Source organism: Sparus aurata, chromosome 2 (assembly GCF_900880675.1).
Source record: "Sparus aurata chromosome 2, fSpaAur1.1, whole genome shotgun sequence".
Taxonomy (NCBI): Eukaryota; Metazoa; Chordata; class Actinopteri; order Spariformes; family Sparidae; genus Sparus; species Sparus aurata.
The window spans coordinates 1,569,635-1,583,082 of NC_044188.1; the positions used below are offsets into that span (position 1 = coordinate 1,569,635).

The following is a 13,448-nucleotide window of genomic DNA, read 5'->3' on the forward strand; positions in this document are numbered from 1 at the left end:
CACCATTAAAAACAAACCATAGGAACACACCTCCAGTCTTGGGTATGGCTGTAAGTCGGTAAATGACACCTGGAGAACCAAACACGTCCAAAGCAGCTATGAGCCACAATATTATGTAACTGGCTATTATGGAAAAAAAAAAAAAAAAAAGCGTCACACAAAGCACATAACTGCATTTCATGTTGAGTTCTGAGGGTGTCAGAAATAGAGATCCCCTCTTCAAATGAGGACAAACACCAGATCCATCGTCATTTCACCACCATTTTATATCAACATGGAGAAGAGAGAAGATGGAGAGGCCAGCAGGAAGAGCAGATTCCAAGTTTGTCCGCTTGGTGTCGCCAGAGATCTTCCTCTGGGGACAATATACGTGTTTCCTTCTTCTGGGCGATACCCGGATGCGCCTGCAGGGGGCGCTTCATGCACGTGTTTCCCCTTCTCTGGAGCATTTCAGGCTGGATGAAGGGGGGATGGGTGTGTGTTATACAGCTGTGTGTTTACATTGGGAAATAAACTGTCTCTTTATTATTGTGTGTGTATATTTCTGTATTTATGATTTTTTCTCATTTTTTCTGCACATACAGGGTCATTCTTTATTTTCTCTGCTGTCCGGTAATAAACAAAAAAGGTAATTTCTTGTCTTAAGATGCACGCTCTTCGCTGATATTTGTCTCCACATGTTCACCTTTTTTTGAAATAATTTCTTGATTTATATATTTGTCTGATTCTGCTCTCTGCTGCTGCTGCTGGTGGTGACCCAGTTTCCCCGCAGGGATCTTTAAAAGCCTTCTATCCTCTAACTCGCTGCTGAGTGGCGGCGGAGGCCACCTGGAGGGGAAATACGCAGCGTGAAATGCACAGTGACAGAGGGCTCGCTGTGAAACCCCACCACAGAAAACAGAGCTATAATAACTCTCTGACTCATTTCAAAGAGGTTATGTCATATTAGTATCCCATCCCATATATGGTAATACTATAACATGCGAAAAGAGATACAGGACACCTCGTAGAAGACCAGAGCGAGTATATAATTAGTATGTTAGATTGAAAAGTCACCTTTGTAAAGCAGAGAATAAAAGCGGCAGCACTTTGGCACGGCACGCAAAAAACACAGTGACTGCAAGTAGCATGAAGTAGAACAAGAGCGAGAAGGAAGAGCGCCGTTTCTATCGTTTCATGAGGTTGTGGGCTTTCTGGTTGGCGGCGTCGATGCGGGACACGTTGAGAATGGCCTGCAGAAAGAGAAAGACAGAACAGAAACACGTGTTAATAAGAACCACTGGAGATATCTTTCAGATTCAGGCTTCATTACAGTAGCTAATCAAATACAGGTTCCCCCAAAGTCGGTTGTGCAAGAGCTCATCGTAAGCAACACAACCCGCCTCCACCCAGCGTGAACACAAACTAAAGCAGTGTTAACATATTGCTTCATGTTACAGTGTCAGGATGTCGACTTTCATCCATATTCTTGAGTGTTCCGGCGCCATCAGCTCTGGTGATTTATTACTTATTACCTTCTCTTGTTTTCTGTATAAGATAGCCTACCGTTAACCTGGCTCAGAATATTCAAATCAAACCAATAAACAGTCCACAAACATCCGATTCAAATCCTGCGTGCAGAGCTCTGTGCAGAGCAAAGCTCCAAACTCTGCATTCAGAGCTGAATTAAGCTGGTATCCTCAACCCTTACATATTCCAAAACAAGCCCTGAATCTCTTGAATCATGATTTTTTTTAAAGTGACCCACTGTTCCTTATCTTCAAAGCCCTGTGCTGCCAGGAGTTGCACGATAATTCCCAGAGTGCCTCCATCCAGGCGTCCTGGGAGAGAGGGAGTGTATGTAGCAGCCTGACATGAGCGCTGCAACTCTTTGAGCCTCCTGTCTGAGGTATGCGCTCTACTGAGAGCATTAAAGTTTATTTCTTTGTGTATTTTCTTAATTATTTTAAGTGATTCCTCTTGTCTGATCATCACACTTTGATTGGAAGTGTTTCTAATCTGATGGTGTTCGATATTTAACTCCTGTCTGCAAACAAATGTTCCCCTCCTGCATCTGTCGAGACTTAAAGGGATATTCCGGTGTAAGTTTAATCCATGGTCTAAATCACCGTGAAACTGTGTTAGACTCCCTCTGGAGAGATCAAGTTAGCAGACCGCTAATTTACAGAGTTTTATCAACCTCAGAAACGACCTCACGACAACAATACACTGCAGTAAATGGATCCAAATATAAACCGCCACCAAAAAGCCACAAATAATGCTCAGAACAGCACCAAACTTCAGCAACAGTACAAATAGGGTCTCAGCACATAGTCCGGGGCATCTAATCTCCGCTAGCTTAGCTGGATTTCTATTGTGAAGCTAAAAACAGATTTCAACTCTCCTCCATCAGCTTCCGGGTCGGGGAAGTCCCGACGCGACGATTACCGAGTGCGGTTAGAAATGCTCAATTCCGTTCTTTTCCCTGTCCGCTCTCGATAATAACTGTTATAAACTGGCAGGTAAGACACATATGAACTTTGATTGGTTTTCCATGGAGTCATAATCACACATTTTCATCCATGAGCCGCGGAACTCTACTGCACTCGGTAATCGACTCGTCGGGACTTCCCGTCAACAGGAAGCTGCTGCAGAAGAGTGGTAAATTTAGTCAGCTTTTCAGGTCTGCTAACTTGATCTCTCGAGAGGGAGTCTAACACAGTTTCACGGTGTGTTAGACCATAGATTAAATTTACACTGGAATATCTCTTTAAATTAAAAGGATTCTGGTCATATTTGCTGTTATCCAAAGCTGCCTGATATTCGGTGAAACGTCATGATGACATGCAGCTCTGTAACAGATCGTGATGTGACAGCTGTACCTTTCCCCCAATGCGTTCGATCTGCACATTCTGTGTATCGATCTCGTTCCCCATGTCCAGCGCCATGCTCTTCAGATTCCCGATGATGCTGCCGACGTGAGACAGGTTCTCCTCCATCTCATCCTCTCGGGCATCGTTAGTCACTCTGAGGAAGAGCAGAGTAAAGTGTGTTTGTGAGAGTGTTTGTCCAGCTGCCTGTGTGACTGATGACTGGTGGTATTACATGTCAGTCTGAACTAAAGGAGAGCAAACACACTCCACAGCTGCCTCGCTCGACACACCGACCAGCAATAACACACATCATTATACTCTATTACTCTCCACCTCCGTATGTGTCCTCCGCTCATGATCATTATCTCCCTCTCATCCACCACATGAGATGATGGCGGCTGATTGGAAACAACGCCGTCCTGACCCGAGGCTCCTCCCCAGACCGCTTTGTACGCACCGCTCTCCTCAAAGGCCTTCAGTCTGAGAGAGACAAAGAGGAGGGGAATGACCTCATGACTGAAATGTGATGCAGACCCACACTGTAGCCACACTGGTCCAACAGCCACTCTACAGTGTTTGCTTTTTATTGGAATAAAGGCCCGGCACTTCTATCTGCACGTCTGTTGGTGTAAAGTGTCTGTTGGGTGAAGTTCCAGTATGGATACAGAAGTGATCTAATTATAACAAAGAGATGTCAAAAAACATTTTGTAAGATGATCTGAGCAGGTGTTAATATTCACAGCAGCCAAGCAAGCAGGCAGCAAAAGAAGCTGAAGCAGCAGATGGAACAAAACAATTGTTTCTGGCCAAATCTGACAGATTCATGAAAGTATTTCTCAAACTACTTTATGTGCCGTGACTAAATCCAGTTGGCGGCCATTTTCCTCAGAAGTCAAGGTAACAGCTTTGTTTTTCTCCACTGGTTTTCATGCTCCTACTGTGGTTGAGTTATTTCTTTATTTGTCTTTTTTAAGTGTTTAGGTTAATATTTCTGATTTTGTTGTGCTACACCGCCTCAGATTGGCTTGCGTCTATCGATTTCTTTTGTTTCTTCGCCTGGGAACTCTGTGCTAATTATAACAAATAAGAGTTTTCAACAGAATTTTATGTCTTCTTAGTGCTGACAAAACAGAATAAACTGACAGAGATTCTCATGGAGCTGATGGTCAAGAGGATCAGTCGTGTTCATAACTGTACGTTTAGCGGTTGTCTGATGTTAAAGGGTTGTGTCTGTGTTTTTCTTGTGGTCGGTCTGTAAAACAAATGGACAGCAGCAGATTGTGAGCTGTGGTTTTCCCAGTAAACACACCGACCTCTTCGGCTGTCGTTATCACTGCACCGCTTCCTGATTGATCATCTGATGACACATTGAACAGTGAAATCCAGAAGAATCTCAGTCCCTATTCCAAGGTAAAACTATATATTTGATAACTGATGATATCCTGTTAGAGCTAACATCGGCATTAATCCACTTCCTCGCTAACGCTAACATTTGATAGTGTTGCATGACGTGAATGTGATCTTATGTTTACTGTCTAGTGAGCTGGAAATATGATGGTGGTGGAAAAATATTATAATTCTGAATCAGAAAAACCTGATCATCATATACTCACCTCATAATAATGTACTAGTCGTGCACACACACACACACACACACAAACACACACACACACACACACACACACACACACACACACACACACACACCCCTACACCTACTTATCACAGGAGCAGAGGCCGCAGCACTTGCCCAGGTCAGTCAGGTTTTTCTCGGCCTCCTTCATATCAGAGTTGATCTGATCCAAACCCTCCTCTACACGCTCCAACTGCTCTACGAGAGGAGAAGGAGGACGGGGGGAGGACGGAGGAGCAGGCAGGAGGAGAGGAAGAAGAAAGGAGGACGGGAAGGAGAAGGAGTGGGAAAGAGGAAGGTTGAAGGGGGGAGATGATGGTTGGAGGACGGTGAAGAGAAGAAGAGTGAACATGGACAGATTGAAGGGAGAAGATGGTGGAGGAGGCAAAACAAAATCCAAAAACAGAACAAAAATCACCAAATTATTCCTAATAGCCGCGCAGCTGAACTGAAAAACCAGCCACCAGCAACTGAAATAATAAAAAACTCACTCTCAAATCATAAATAACATCACTTAGCACCAACGATAGCTGTGCCAGAGTGGAGCTAACAGGGCCGAACCATGCCGAGCCGTGCCAGCCTCAGTGCCCAGTTCCATCATGTGTACTGTGTGAAATGTTCACGTCACACTGGACCAGAGTTCCTGTTTCAGTAACTGTGTGACGATAACAACGGCTAAATTTAAGTTGCTTTTAAGCATCAGTGTTGCAAAACATACCTTAAAGTCATACTTGAGGAAAAGTAAAGATATTGAGCTAAAATTTTACTTTGTAAAAGTCTCAAAGTATCTGATATTAAAAGGGTAAACTAGTACAAATATATCAAACATATATTTAATGTATTACTTTGGGCCGACTGATGATCGGTGTAGCGAAATATTGTATCTTAAATCATTTATCTGATTATCAGACTCAGTGTTTGTTTAAATCATGCTTGCTGATAATAGAAATTAATTTAAAAATGACGTATAAGACGTTTATAAAGTTTTCAAACATGTAGTAAAGTTAAAAGTATAACGTGCCTCCAATACGTAGTGTTGTGGAAGTATAAAGTAGCAGAAAATCGAAAATACTGCAGTACAAATATCTCAAACTTGTACACAAATACAGAGTGTCACTAAGTATTTGCCAGAATGTCTATAACATAATTATATGCTGATTTCACACCTCACTGTATTAATATTTGGAGTTTTGATTATTGGGCAACAATTGTCTCTTTCAGCTTAGTTTATTTCACATTTTGTGTAACTATGTCCGGACGCCTGCTTGAGGGCTCATTGTGGAATATATATAATATATATGGAAGTCTAATAAAGTCGTGCAGAAGTGACACTTTGGCACATATCTTACATTATTTGTGATCAAATTAAGCAGTTTGAGACACTGAAGCTTCATAAACCACCAGTCTTTTCGGATAACGATGAACAGTTGGTTTAATTCCCTAAATATTTTCTCTATTGTTGAATCAAACCCAATAAACACCATATTTATGTAATGGAACTGGGTTTCTGAGGCCCGCCGTTGTGTGAAGGCACGGATCCTGGACAGAAACCAGACCTACTTCCTGATTGGCCAGATACACAGACCACAGCACTGAGCCATGTCTGTCAGGTTCTTCTCTGCCTCCCTCATGTCCCTGTTGATGGAGTCCATGCCTTCCTCAATACGCTCCAGCTGCTCTGTTAGGAACAGGAGTTTTATGGTGCTGGGTTTTATGGCGTTGTAACAAACAGCAGAGACGGACGGCGTGTAACGACCCTCTGATCTGATTGGTCGAGTCCGTGTTCAGACCAACATGTGCAGACAGTGCTGACAATCCACATAAATCAAAGCTCATAGAGGTCTCAAACACATTTTCAGACATAGTGTGGATACAGCTACCTCTGCGTGGATTAACTGAAGCTCATACTTCATTCAGTGGACGGACTGGAAGGATGTTGGGAAGTTAAATCTACAATCTGCCAGAAATGAATCTGACATGTACCATTCCTGTGTATCATGTCAGCTTCCTGAGGTTCAGTTTAAAGGAGCAGTTTGTAAGATATGGCCAGATTTTTTGATTAAAACATTCCCAACAGAGTGTGAAGAAACACGTATCCCCCGTCTTCAGACTGAACCTCCGTTGCTCTCAGAGGCTAGACCGAGCCAAGGTAGCCACGATAGCTAGCTACAGCAGATGATAGCTAGCAAAGAGCAGCAGGTAGGTTAGGTGATATGCTGCTCCCGATGATTTTAGATCTCTTATTTACAAATGACACCTTTAAGCAGACACATTTTCATCTTTTAAATGTGATACTGCAGAACAAGAACAGCCGTGTTAAACCACCAGACAGCTTTGAAGTTGTTAAACAACAAAGCAGCTTGTCCTGCATCGTGTCTTTGTGTTTAACTGATTCTGTGTAACCCACATGTTGTTCTTTGTCCTGCAGAACGACTCATACAGAGTAAAATAATAGAGATCTCCATGGGCAGACATCCTAAGCTCCCTCTCTCCCTCCTAGAATTTAAGGAATGATCAAGTTGAGCTGTTTACCTCCTTGTTCATCCAGCATGACCAAAGCTCTGATCCCAGCGTCTTTACTCTGGAGAGAGGAGCACAAAGACAAACACAGATTTCAGATCAACTTTATGATGGTCAAGCGTCCCTGAACACAACACCAGAGAGACATTTTGAAACTCCTCTTCATCACTTCTACATCACATCATGACAATATGTGACATTCTAAGGCTGCTGGAACTCGTCTATCTGCAGCATGTAAACTGAAACCAAACGCTGCCTGGATGACAGACAATATAAACACTCATCTTGTGTTTGGAAAATGGGGAATTATATTCGGCTTCACTGATTACGACACTGTCCTCTCTGCTGTGTTGTCTCTGCTCTCGTCCACTTCTGTTTTCAGCATGTCAAAGCCCACAGTCGTTTTCCAGAAGCTCAGAGTTAATCAGCATCCATCTTGTTTAAAGTGTAATTTGGTTGAGACATGTTTGGTCATTTCCTCTTGTGGAAACTACAGTGGAAACACTGTGTGTGTGTGTGTGTGTGTGTGTGTGTGTGTGTGTGTGTGTGTGTGTGTGTGTGTGTGTGTGTGTACCTCCTCCACCAGCGTCATCATCCTTCTTGTGCTCTCCAGGGACTGAAACACACAAACTACAGTCAGATTCATCCTGATAAAACATTCAACAAGTTACATGAATATTTTTTTTTATTGCCGGTTTGAATAACTAGTTTTAGTTAAATTCAAAATAAAGTCTCATCTCCTCAGCCTAAATTTTATTTCTAAGTTTTCCTGACAGTAAGGACAATAACAGCTTCCAAAAACCTAGGAGTGAGTTAGAATTTCTGGGTTTTCAGTGTCTTAGTCTTTGAATCTTTCACTCTTCATGTGTTAACAACAGTTAGCGGTTGCTAACGAGTGTCTGAATGAGACTACAGAGGTTGTCGGGGACATTAAACGTCCTCACAGCGAACACGGAGACTCATCTACTCACTAGTCCGTCTTTACAGCCACTTTAGTTACACACTGTTCTAACTCTGACTTTACAACTTGTACATTGATCAGTTTATAGAAAACCTGGATAGTAACTGTGCAGTAAGACTCGTAGTGGTGGTGACGTTTCAGTCATGTGACCATGATGTCGTCTGTTTGTAGCCTAGCATTAGCTTCTTACTGCTACACAGTTAATTTAGCTTCACACATCACAGAGTGGAGTTCATCTGTGGAGATTATCTGGATCAACAAAATGCATCAGTATCATAAAGTTGCATTGTCACAGAGATTATTTTCTGCAAAATCCAATTTAAAAATCTCTGTCTTTTTGGTGAGATATCAGGGCGATGCTAACATCTCTGCATTCCTCAATTATTAGGTGCTATAAACATTTATATCAGTGCACAGCAGGTCAGCTGAACATGCAGGATTGGGCAGTTTCTCCACAAGCAAACATACAATACAGAACACAACAAGAGTATGTATGGAAAAGAATAATGATCAGATGTTAAGTTAGAATCATATTGAGACAATTATTTTAAGATTCACTCCATCAACAAGCCTTTTAAACCAGACACAACAAACTGATCCTGTCATTCTTAATGATTAGTGACAAAATTCTAATGTTTTTCCAGGAATAAATGTGTGTTTTTATGAGTACATGACCAGTCAAAAATATACAGATTGGACCTTTAACTGCTGTTTTGCCTCGAACCTTTAAAAAAGTCAACACACAGCAGACGTAATGATCTGCATCACACATGGATACTCTGCTCCAGTCTTTCCGCCCCTTGCTGTGTGTGTGATGTGTGTGTGTGTGTGTGTGTGTGTGTGTGTGTGTGTGTGCATTGTGTGTGTGTGATGTGTGTGTGTGTGTGTGATGTGTATGTGTGTGTGTGTATTCTGTAAATATCATGTCAGTCCTCCGGGACTTCCCCACAGAGGGGTTGATGAGGTGACAAATGGCTTTGACCTGTAGTAGCCTTTAAACCCCAAGGAGTCTGTGTGTGTGTGTGTGTGTGTGTGTGTGTGTGTGTGTGTGTGTGTGTGCGTGCGTGCGTGCGTGCGTGTGTGTGTGTGTGTGTGTGTGTGTTAAGCACCGCCCCCCACACACACCGAGTGTATGAGCTCATCCATGCCTGATGCTTCCCTACAGATTGTTGCACCTGGAGACTAGCTGTCTCCATGGTAACCAGGTGAGCCAGGTGTCCTTTCAAAGAGGGGGGGGGGGGGGGGTGGCCTCCCCTCAGACGGAGCTCCTTCTCACATCAGTGACACGGATCTCTTCTTGTGTGTGTGTTGTTCTTCTTGTCACCGTGATCATTTTGAATCTTTCTGAATAGTGAGTGAAAGTAACATCACAACAGTCTAAGCTAACCGTTAGCCAGGTTAGCTACTTCATGGTTTTCTTCTCTATATGTGGCTGAAACGGTCTGAAGTGTAGCCCTGGTTGTGTCTGTTTTACTTGCAGTTGTGATACAGTGGCACATGAGCTGTAGTTTCCCCGGTAAACACCCGACCTCTTCGGTCTCTCTCCCAGCTGCCGCTCCTCTCAGTCAGACACTTTTTTTGAGTGTTTTCGAGTGTTTCTGGGCTGGTTTAGAAAGTTCAGTTAGGCCGAGTGATGGACCAGCAGCAAAGGCAGCCTGGTGGCAAACCACCACACACACAAGAGACGGGCTGCCCAGCTGCTGGTCCAGGATCATCACTGTAGATAACACAGCCACAGAGGTTGGTGTGTTTACCTGGGGAACTACAGCTCTGAGCCAAACACACACACAAGACATTCACACCAGACAACCACTGAACACAGTCAGAGAGTAGCGAGCTCATTCTTGTCTCTCTTGTAGTGTGATTAAAAAGCAAAATCACCGTTGCCCCCTGACCTCCTCCCGTCCTCCAGCCTCAGGTTGTCTGAGGATGTATTGGCGTTGAAGCCTTAGTCGTACAAAAATTATGGACGCAAACTATTCAGAGGCAAAGTACGACACAAGTCTTGCAAGAAAACCTCTGGGATCCATAACAACGTCTGACTGACGCACACTATAAAGCTCCAACCTCATTGCTTATAGACTCAACAGTCATCTCAGCTGCCAGCTAAGCTAGGCTAATCATGCTAGTGAGGTGATTATCAAAATCATCAGAGATGCTAAACAGTGACAGCAGAGTTAACGTCTTACCTCATCTGTGACCTGATTGGCTCTCCTCTGCAGCTCCTCCTGCTCTGTCAAGATGGGCGGGTCTGACGCCATGTTTGCCGTCCTTGTGTTTATGTGTGTGTGTGTGTGTGTGTCTGCCTGCGTATGTGTGTGTGTGTGCTCAGTCCCAGGTGACCAGATTAGGATGCAGCATCAGGTGTTTTTGGCACCTGGAGAGCAGAAGTGGCACCATCATTATTTATAATGACTGACAATAGAATCGGCCACGGAGGCGAGCTGACAGACAGACAGACAGACAGACAGACAGACTGACAGACAGTTCAATATAACAATATCCTGTTGCTGCAGAGGAAGAAACCATGTCAGTGATTGTAGAGCTGTTCTCCTGACAACCAGCCAGCTGAGACGAGACACGCCAGTTAGCTGGTTAGCTGCTAATTATTACAGCTCACCTCAAACTGTCCTCTTTGGTTTCACCTGAACATCAAAACATTTACATATCTGGTTCCACTTATTCCCCAAACTTACACCATCATCTCTCACTGTTTCTAAGTTATAAATCTTGAAGGACGTGCATCATTTCTTGGACATGCGGGTGTTTTTTATTCCACAAAAAAACAAATTTCATGCCTGAAATGCTGCATTATTTCCAGATTTACACACACACACAAACACTCACGCTTTTCTTTTCACACATGATGTTTTCACGCTGGAGCATCATAATTAGGCCCTAACCACTAATCAGCACCTGCTGGAATAAAAGAGAAGAAGGAGGTGCGACAGAGAGGGAAAGAAAAGAAGAAAGACTCTTGATGTTGTTCGGTGCTAAATGGAATCACACAGAACAGAGAAGCTGCTGTAACTAACTGATGAATAGATTATGGCAGCTGTAAACGGATTCATTCAAAACTGTAACCAACAAATATTTGGGAACAGTTAATCAGTTACACGAGACAGAAACCTGCAGAAGTAATCATGTAATTAAACTGTTTAAACACTCATAAAGACGTTTACATGCAGAACAGGAACAAGAATCCAGAGCTGTGATTCTTTGATGTAAGACGATATTTCATGAAGTCACAAAGTTGCAGGTGTAATAATCCCATTTACTAGATTATAACTTTACTAATTTGGTGTTTTTTGCTTTTCTGCTGTTAGCAGGTAGCTCAGTTAGCCGTGGAGCTGAGTCCGCCTGAGAGTCATCAGAGAGACGGGGATGAAATCAGAACCTACAGCTGGAATAGATTCACAACTTGAGAACTGAGGATTTATTTGGACCGAACCAGAGGAGACAAAACAAGACTGTTTTAGTGAGTTTGTGTAAGTGATGAAGCTCGTCTTAGTTCAGAAAAAGGAAAAAACTGACCTGGTTGTATTTTCAGTTTAGTTTTGGATGATCGGTGCAGAACATTTTTCCTTTCTTTACAGTTTTTGAGTTTATTTTGTTCACTTATTCGAGTCTTGATGATCGAAGTGGAAGCGGCAGAGATAACAGGCTCTGTGGCGCAATGGACAGCGCATTGGACTTCTAGTTAGGCGCAGGAGAAGTGATTCAAAGGTTGTGGGTTCGAGTCCCACCAGAGTCGAATCTTATACATCGCCTCTCCACCATGAAGTGATCCGATGTTTCCTCTGTGCTCAGGCCACACGAGAGACTACTTCCTCTGATGATGCAGGAGTTGTTCGGGTGGCTGTGGCTCAGAGGTAAAGCCAGCGTCTTGTTATAGGAAGGTTGCTGGTTCTATTCCCCTGATCTGCATGTTGAAGTGTCCTTGGGCAAGATACTGAACCCCAAACTGTTCCTTACATGGCAGCCACCACCATCAGTGAAAGAATGTATGAATTACTGTGAGTCGCTTTGGACAAAAGCGTCTGATAAATGTCCTAAAATATAAAAATAACACTGCTGTTTCTTCACATTCTGTCGAAGATGTTTAAAGTAAAACTCTGCTCGTCTCTTAAAACCTTCTCAACATTAAGCAGCAGCAGAACTGACAGCTGTCTCCGTCCAGCCGAGCGTCAGAGATCCCAAAACTAAGTTAAAATCACACCAGCGTCTCAGCAGGACGTCCACCGTCAGACAAACACTGAGCACTTCCTGCTACCTGCTGCACGTCATGACGTCACCTGTTCACTACCTACCTGAGCCTGCAGTGTGGAGAAGTCAAGTTCAAGGTGTTCAAGGTATTTCACTGTATATTTTACACTTTGTATATTAACTTCGATTCTGCAAACATTCCTGTTTATTAAAAAATTATATTAATATTTGCAGATACTGAATTTAAAAATACTCCCGTAAAGATTTATAAACAGACTCAAATGAGCAGCTCGTGCATCAGGACATTTTATAATAAATGAATTTTAACTGTTAATTAAACAAATCTTATGTTCAGTTTGCTTTTTTGTTTTTTTAGAGTTTGCACTAATCGTCCACGCTTAAAAGACCTTTAACTATCTCATGTTTGCCTAAAAGCGTTTTGGTTCAACAGAAAAACGTTTCAAATAAATAAATAATAATATTAAATGTTTTCATCTCGTTTAATCATTAAACTACTTTTAGTTTTCAGGTGTTTTCAGGCGGATAGTTGAGCGACTTTTAGACCTGCATCTGTTTCTGTGTTTACTATGAATAAATTAATGTTATATTTGTTTAACAGCATAAAGAATCAGCCGTCCTACCTTCTCATCTGCTCCTCTTCGGACTCTGTCAGTTTATCTGAAGGTTTAACGCGTTAAATCCCCCGCAGTGTGCGGAACAAGCTGCGGTTCCTCCTCAGCATCTCTGACTCCGCTCTCTCCTCTGCACCGCCCCTCTCTGCTGCACACCGGCCCGCCCCGCCCATCAACAAACACACCACACTGTCAACACACTGCGAGCTCCTGTAATAAGTATTAAAGTAATCACGATGAGTAAAATTAAAGATATTGTGTTAAAAAAAGTACTTCAGTGACAGTGAAAGTCACTTATACAAAAAGTAATCGAGTAAAAGTACTTAAGTATCAAAAGTAATCAGACTTGGGGAGTAACAGACTACATGTAGCGGGATTAGGATACAAAAAGGTTACTGTTTGGTTTAAATTGCAGAATAAATATGTAATTAGATTACAGAAACAGAAAATATCAAGAGGATTACTTTTCAAACTCACTGATGTTTCTATTCTTGTGTCTTTATTCTAATGTTTGGAAATTAAGTAATATAAATGAAACAGGAAGTAATCTAATTACATTACTTTGATACTTTGATTAGATAACTGAATAAATTCAGGTAATTGGTAAATGTAACTTTTATATTTAAACCCCTGAAACTAATTTA

General features: G+C 42.4%; 1 protein-coding gene and 1 non-coding gene across 5 annotated transcripts; one reads left to right on the top strand and one right to left on the bottom strand.

Moving 5' to 3' along the window:
• Positions 1-241: 241 nt before the first annotated feature.
• LOC115570043 (synaptosomal-associated protein 25) lies at positions 242-12,934 on the bottom strand. 4 transcript variants are annotated; one of them, XR_003981684.1, is made up of 9 exons: positions 12,814-12,927; positions 10,156-10,343; positions 7,580-7,621; positions 7,018-7,066; positions 6,046-6,163; positions 3,186-3,332; positions 2,862-3,006; positions 1,057-1,232; positions 242-455 (listed from the first exon to the last, which is right to left on the bottom strand). XR_003981684.1 is itself a non-coding variant. In XM_030398306.1 (8 exons), the coding sequence occupies exons 2-8, from the start codon at positions 10,225-10,227 to the stop codon at positions 1,167-1,169; spliced, it is 633 nt and encodes a 210-aa protein (XP_030254166.1). In that variant the 5' UTR covers positions 10,228-10,343; positions 12,814-12,934; the 3' UTR covers positions 242-1,166. The 4 variants fall into 4 exon arrangements, 3 of the variants coding, with proteins under 3 accessions (XP_030254166.1, XP_030254152.1, XP_030254163.1); XM_030398306.1 differs by lacking the exon at positions 6,046-6,163 and adding an exon at positions 4,572-4,683 and having other exon boundaries at positions 242-1,232; positions 12,814-12,934; XM_030398292.1 differs by having other exon boundaries at positions 242-1,232.
• On the top strand, positions 11,629-11,720 carry trnar-ucu (transfer RNA arginine (anticodon UCU)). Its single transcript is given in 2 exon segments — positions 11,629-11,665; positions 11,685-11,720. It is a non-coding gene; the product is annotated as a tRNA-Arg (tRNA).
• Positions 12,935-13,448: the final 514 nt, after the last annotated feature.